Source organism: Chelonoidis abingdonii, chromosome 4 (genome assembly GCF_003597395.2).
Source record: "Chelonoidis abingdonii isolate Lonesome George chromosome 4, CheloAbing_2.0, whole genome shotgun sequence".
Lineage (NCBI taxonomy): Eukaryota > Metazoa > Chordata > Testudines > Testudinidae > Chelonoidis > Chelonoidis abingdonii.
Genome location: NC_133772.1, coordinates 27,974,760 through 27,982,205, shown reverse-complemented (window position 1 = coordinate 27,982,205; position 7,446 = coordinate 27,974,760). Strand labels below are relative to the sequence as shown.

General features: G+C 43.1%; 1 protein-coding gene across 1 annotated transcript in view; it reads right to left on the bottom strand.

Moving 5' to 3' along the window:
- Positions 1-4,001: 4,001 nt before the first annotated feature.
- Positions 4,002-7,446, bottom strand: part of IPO9 (importin 9) — a 209,123-nt gene continuing 205,678 nt past the window's right edge. Inside the window, exon 28 of the mRNA XM_075064718.1 lies at positions 4,002-5,124. Coding sequence (XP_074920819.1) covers positions 5,014-5,124 — 111 coding nt within the window. The 3' untranslated portion in view covers positions 4,002-5,013. The remainder of the gene's footprint in view (positions 5,125-7,446) is intronic.

Sequence of the window (7,446 nt, the reverse complement as noted above, 5' to 3'; positions counted from 1 at the left end):
TGGTATTCTCAGTTGTGACCCACTGAGGCACAGTGACACAGGGACAACCGCAACTGCAGTTACATGAATGCTTCTCCTCAGCCACTCATGAACTAACAATAGAGAGGCTCCAGACAAACCACCTCCCTCCCCCAGCTCCACAGCCTAGGACCCCCGAGCTGTACCATCTTGCCCTGGTCAAAAGCCTGACCACTGCCAGTATAAGATTATTACCCAGTCTGCCTCTCCCTCAATGTGGAGATGACAATACACCAGGTTTTGTTCCTGAGCAGATTCCCCAAGCATTTCAAGCACACTGTTTTAGGTAAAAATATAAAACAAATTAATTACAGCAAGATTAAGTGATTATAAGTAATAGTGTACAGATCAGATTATCTAAAAAACAAAACAAACCATCTAAGCTTTATAAATTAGATAGGATTTGAATCAAGTAGTATCTCATCTTGTTAGCATCTCATCTTGTTAGCTAGTACAAGTAGGTTAGTTTCTGCACACACAGGCTGGAATTCTTCTGTTCTTTCTGAGACTCCCTCTCCCATTTCAGTCTTTATCCCTCAGGTGTTGTGTTGTAGGGGGAGCAAAGCCCAGTTCTTCCATGTGGAGGGAACTTCTTTGTTTCAAGCCAAACCCCCAGCACAGTTTGTGGAAAATTATAAGCAACAAGATGGAGTCCAGTATTACATGATCTAGTCACATGCCCTTGGCAGCTAGGACGCATCGAAGCTTGCATTACTCATACCCTGACTGAAGCATCCACGGGAAAGATCATCAGATGAGGATAGGCTTTTCCCATGGCCCATTGTTTTTGTTGATGGACCTTTACCTTAAATAGTTTATTCACAATGTGCTGGCTAGACTGGATGTAAACTATTTTATGGGTACAGAGACTCCTCGAGTTACATAAACCTGACATATGCAAACCCAAGCTTACAGAAAGCTAGAAATAGGAGGGTTTTTTTTTCTTGCGTAATGGTTGGAAATACGTTTCCGACTTATGAAAAAATCAAATTACGCAAGGTGTTCCGGAACGGAATGCTTGCATAAGTCAGGGAGCGTCTGTATTACTCAGGAACAAATACATTTGAAATACAGATGCATAGTCAATATTCATGATTCCACCTACAAAAATGATACATGCAAATAGGATAATCATATTCAGCAAATCATAACTTTTCCATTGACACCTCACATAATTATGATGCATCTTGTACAAAATATATGTCAATCATATCACTATGGTGAATATGGGGTGGAGAGTGTCACAAGTGCTGTGCGAGGATCTCCCCATATTGTCTATGAAAGCATCTCTTACTCTCACAGGGAGCCCTGTGGGAAGAGTCCTTGGGCTTCAGTGTTAGAGACTCTGCTTCAAGACACCTGTTTGGAGGGGCATGGCTGAGTCCAATCTACATGGCGAGGGAAGAGTCTCCCGGCTCCAGGTCACTGTGGCACCTCAGCTTCTTTGATGAAGAACTTCTTCAAATGGAGCTCTTGGGCCTTGAGTTCTGGGTGGAAAGAACTGGCAGATACTGCACTTTGCAGAAATATATGCCTCTCCGACAGTTTCGGCACTGTTCAGGCTCATCCCTGATACAGGAGGAGTGAGGATAGGAGATGCAGTTCTTGTATCCTGGGACTCTGGGCATAGTTCCAGGACTGGGGAGGAGTCATTCCAATTGGGGGAGGTGGGGAAGAGAGGAACCATTGTATTTTATATAAGTACCAAGCTAATACATAAAATATATTTACACATAATTTACTTTACAAGTCATGCGTGGACTCAAGGAGGACACAATTCTGACTCAGGCCATGCGGCAGTAAAAAGGAACTGGACAGGCACTGACCTACACAGTCTCCTATACCCTCCATTGGAAGATACCATGCACATATGGGTCAACAGGCATTGCTTTGAAGAATCTTCATACTTGGGCACATAGTGCACCTGTGTACCCATGTGTGGAATACACACAGGGATCATCACTCAGAGAAGAACTGTTTGATCTGATAGCCCAAGAGGAATTATTATGGGCAGTTACAGATGAGGTGAAGGCAGACATTTGTGACCAAAAAAAAAAACCTTCCACAGTTTTGGAGGCTGCAGAAATTGCTGATATGTTGAATCAAAGGCTCCTGGGGGGCACAAATCCCCAGGGAAGGGAAATCTCCTTGATCCCCATGTTAAGAAGAGATGGTGTCTGGAAATAAACCTAACTCCAACTATGATAAAAAAAAATCCCTTAGGGAGCCCAGATTTTAAAACCCCTACTCTAAGTGAAGGCAGGTAGTCTGTCAGCACTGTGAGGCTCCCAGTCATGGCCCCACTCCCAGCCCCAGGGAGGGGGGTTGGACAGAGGTAAGATGTTTCAGGAACATTCCAAGACACCATTGGGTACTTGAACAAAGGAAGCACTAAGTTACTGAAGGGGCACACCTTCCCAAACGTCAGAGTTTCGTGCAATGTCTCTGTATCCAGCAGTAGTTCTTATTGGAAGTAAAGAACCAATGGCTGATTCAATAGACATGCTAGACAGCAACAGATGCTAACCAACATAATGAAGGGCACTGAAGGGAGCTCTAGAAGAAGCTGCCCCTAATTTATTCATAGATGGAAATAGGCCTGGGCAACACCAGAGAAATCCTTTAACACAAAATAAGGGAGAGCCACAATGTTACTACCAAATTGTCTCCAGGTTTCATGCTCTTGTTTAAACCTATAATTCTTTAATGTGCTTTAAGAAAAATCAAAATATGTCAAGCAAAATTAAGATGCACACTGCGTAAGATCTGACTCCAATGGGCCTCCTGCAGAGAGCATATCAACATTCCTGAAGTCCCCACCAACTTAGATCAGTTGGCCAGACTTCAAGTCTGTCCATTTTCCATGCCACCAAACACACTGTTACCTTCAAATGTCTGGTCCTTCACTTACCTGGAAGTGTGCATGATCCTATTTTAGAACTCTGTTTCCAATATATGGGACATCAAACAATTAACGTCTGATGGCTCTTTTCAGCATTCTGCAATATGCCCTGTGGTTTAGATCTGCCCTTTACTCTTTTCTGTTTTGTATTTTCAGCACCACTGTGTACCAGTGTCCTACAAACATGCACTGTGCAGCGCAGGTCTTCTCCAATATTCACGAGAAAACTTCATCAGCTATCATGACAAAGAAGTGCTACAGCATTACATAGCCTTCCTTTACTCATTTTGGGAGATAAGCTGATTTGTCAGCACAGCTACCTCAGGATTTCAAGTCATTTATTTTTTGTTAAACTCTGAGAAAGCAGGCTTGGCACACAAGTCAGAGTTTGTAGAAGACATCCTACTGCATCTCTCAGCACTCAACCCTTTCAACTCCATTCACATGCAATGACAGATTGTGTTGGCCCTCCTATTTCCATCACTGCTTCAGGAAGTTGAGGGCAGTCATGTTGCCTTTTTAAATGTTATTTTTGAAAAATAAAACTAAGAACCACCAACCCTCAGACCTGGGGCATCACTTTTCCCTGGGTTACTGAAAAGGAGAATTAATTTGTTATCTCAGCTGAGGAAGAGAGAAGAACCACATCCTAAGTTAGACCAGCAAGGCTTAAGGTCACACAAGCTTTGTGAGGAGCTGTGGGGAGAAACAGATTCTTGTATTGGGCTTCTTTGTCTCCTTCCCCCTGCTTTAACAATTTAAAAGACCAACACTGGCACAGGTATAGTGAACTATTTGGCAAGCTTGCTTGTAAGGAAAGTTTGCAGATGTGGCACATTACTCCCTGAAGAGAGTTACCTGATGGACCCTACAGGAAAAGGCATTTTACTGGTTTTCTGCCTAAAAGGAAACGGAAGCTGCAGAGTCAGTTACAGGGTTCCCCTCCTGCCCAGAAGACTACTATGAGACGAGGCCAACAGTCTTTAGGGTACAGTTAAAAGGAGAAGTTTTAAAGGGTAAATACGTATAAAATGTAATGATTTCCTTCTAGAAATCTGTTTTAAAAAAAAATACCGGTGTGTATATTTTAGTAGTTTTATTTTCATTTTCCCCAACAGGGAACAAAAGGCAAAGAGGTGTTGCGAGATACATCACTCTGTACTTATGGATAAATCAGTTTGTAATGTTATTTTACCACCCTATAAAAATACACATACTAATTTGTGGACACTAGCTTACCCACTTCATACAAGCCTCAGGAGTGTGAAGGAAGCAAAGTATTTCAGATAATTGTTTTTATGGAGTAAAGAGAATGTTAAATATACATTTTTTTTTTGGCAAAAAATTATGGTTGTTTGTGTTCAATAAAACCAGTCTTCAGTAGCCACATTCCAAAAGAAATGAGATTTAAGTGGTAGCTTCCTTTCAGCATGTGCACGTAAAAGCTTTAGCAAAGAACTGATGCAATGTTAGAGACTAGATGGAAGCCCCCACCCACAGTACAAAACAAGATGTTCATTTAATTTTATTATTTCAGCTTCCCATCCAAACTCTTGTAAACAGATTCCATACCATTTAGGCATCTCTTTGATAAAAGTGTCTACAGTTCTATAAAAAAGTCACATGGTAAGATGAAGATATTTACCCTGTATGTGTTATGCAAGTGCGAAGAGGGACAAAACTTCCAAAGTCTCAAAATACATCCAAGCAACCTACAAAAGACCTGATTCCTTTCTCGTTCTGTCCAACTGTGTTTGTGAAACTCAGTTACGTGCCTCTTCAGAGGCAAAATATAAAGTTTATTTTTAAAAATATTTAAGGACACATTTTAAGGACCTCCTGGAAAGTTTTTTTTGTGAAAAACGGAAGTGTTCCCTTGGTGAGACCAGAGTGCAAAGCTCAGTCTTCAGAGCTTTCTCAATAATCCTTCCCTTAACAGAGTCATGATAAGACAAGGCTCAATACTTTGTGATGAGGAAGATCACATCTGTAACAACAGGCGAACACTGGAAAAAGTTTCATGTTTAATCACAAAACATGGAATAAGCCAGAAAAATATAGTCCCGATATGATCAATATGGTCTCTGCACGGTTCAAATGCCAATGGCCTCAAGCACTCTTCTCTCGTTCTCATTGAGATGGTCTGAGAACATTGCATAGCAAGGCTGCTGTGCAAACTGACACAGGAAATCAGTGAGATAGGCCTAGGAGGAAGACGACAAGGAACCAAAGTTAATATCTTTCAATACATCTATCATTGCTTAACTTGGGGAGTTAAAGATTGCATAACATGAGAAAAGAAAGTGAACAAGCACTAACGCAAAGTGGAGGGGAAGGGGCACTGTGCTCAGCAGACAAGACAGGCCATGCTGCTTTAGGCTTCAAAGTACATGTCAAAAAAGCAGGCCAAGTGCAGCCTCCAGGCCAAATGTGGTTTCAGAGCACTAGCCAAGGTGTAGCCCAGAGACCACAGAGCCAGTCAGATTATTCACTCAAGATTGAGCATTGTGTAGTCTCTGTGGGTAGCTCTGCAGTGGAGATAAGCGTTGCCACAATCTGTTCCCTAGATTCAAAGATAGGTCTTTTCTATCAGATTACCCACTATCTCCAAGCCAACCCATGACTATTCTCTCTAGCATAAAGTATTTTGTCACATCTAGTTCTAAAAGTCACAAATGACAAAACTTCCATCTTTTCCCGACAGACTATTTCACAACTTAATACACCTCAGTCCAAAAGTTTTCCTCTTAAATACTTGCCTAGTTTCCCCTTAATGAAAATTGTGTGAAGTGAGGAGAAAGCAGGCTGATACAAAGGACTAAGGAATAGGGGGAGGGAACATGGTGAAAGAGAGTTAAAAGAGGAGACTGAGGATGTAGAAAAAAGCAGAGGGGAAGAGGAAAATAGCTGGAAGGGGAAATGCAGTGGATACAGGACCCGTTGGGGTGGGGGCAGCAGAAGAGAAGGGGGACAGGCTAAGGGTAGATAGGAGCACAGAGACAGTGTTGGAGGGGGTGCAGGGGCAGAAAAGTACACTCCTCTGTAGAACCTGGAGAAACCTGGGACGACTCAACCTAGACTTTTCTTTGCTCATGGCAAATAGTTGTGAAACCCACTGGCCAAGTGTGTGTCATCCTCCTGTTATGGCAGGTCCACACAGAGGATGGGAGCACATTACTGCTATCAGTTACTCCATTAGCCAGAGTTTCTATGGTATCGATCTAAAGGTCAAAATCCTGCTAATGATTCAAGTGGGGATCGATACAGTTCCATGTGATGGAATTTGTTTTATCTTTTTCAATTCAGAAATTGCCTCCAAAAATCATTAAAAGAATGTTAAGGTTGAAAAGTCACATACTCAAAAGTCAGGAAATGCCAGAATTAAGGATTCCCATGCAATCTCAACTCAGTCCCCTTGTGCTTTTGCAGAAATCTCAATGTTAAATTCTCTGACCTTTTTTTTCAAAGTTGAAGTGCCTGTGTTGAGAGCTGCACATATTAGAACAGGAGTGGGCAAACTACAGCCTGCGAGATGGATCCAGCCTGTGGGATTGCCACCTCCATGGCGCTGCGGGCCCCCAGAGCCGCTCCAGGTAAATGGCACCGGGCCAGAGCCCACACCCCAACCCCCTGCCGCACCCTTCCTGCACCCCAACCCCCAGCCCTGAGCTCCTTGCTGCATCCCTACTGCACCTCAACCCCACTGTCCCTTTTGTTTGTTTAAACTCATCGCTAGACTCAAATTTCAATATTGTACCGGAGCGTCGAAAGTCTCACTAGCTTCTTGTGTTCTGAGGAGTAAATAACACGTCTTATTTACTTCTTCAACACCATTCATGTTTATAGACCATCATACCCCCCTTAGTTGTCTCTTTGCAAGCTGAAAAATCAGTTTTAACTCTCCTCATATGGAAGACATTCCATACCAACGCATTTGTTGCACTTTTCTATACTTTTTACAATCCAACAATCTCTTCTTGAGATGGGGCACCACAATCTGCAGATAGTATTCAAGATGTGGGTGCCATGGATTATATATATGTACCAAAGTTCCCCTCTATCCTGTGGGTCTTGCGGTATTGGTCAGAGTTGCTCACCTCAGTGATCTTCCCGACATGTACTAGATCAACTCTCCTGGTCTGATCAGCATTGGGCAAGGTTGTGGGGGGAAAAAACCCAGGGCCGCCCTACCCAGGTTCCAGCCCCAGGGCCCTGTTGATGCAGCAGCTGCCAATAAGTCTCTTTGAACAGCTGCAATGTTACAGCTATAACTCCGGGCTACTTCCCCATGGCCTCCTCCAAACACCTTCTTATCCTCACCACAGATCTCCCTGTGTCTGATAACACTGTGTATCCTTATCCCGCCAGCACACTCCTCTCACATCTCAGCCCTTGTCTCTGCTCCAGCTCCTCAACATCACCTTCCCTCCCTCTGCACCCTCTACGCCTGACTGAAGTGAGGGTTCCTTTTTAACCCAAATGCCCTGATAGACTGCATTGTGATTGGCTGCAGGTATCTAATCAGC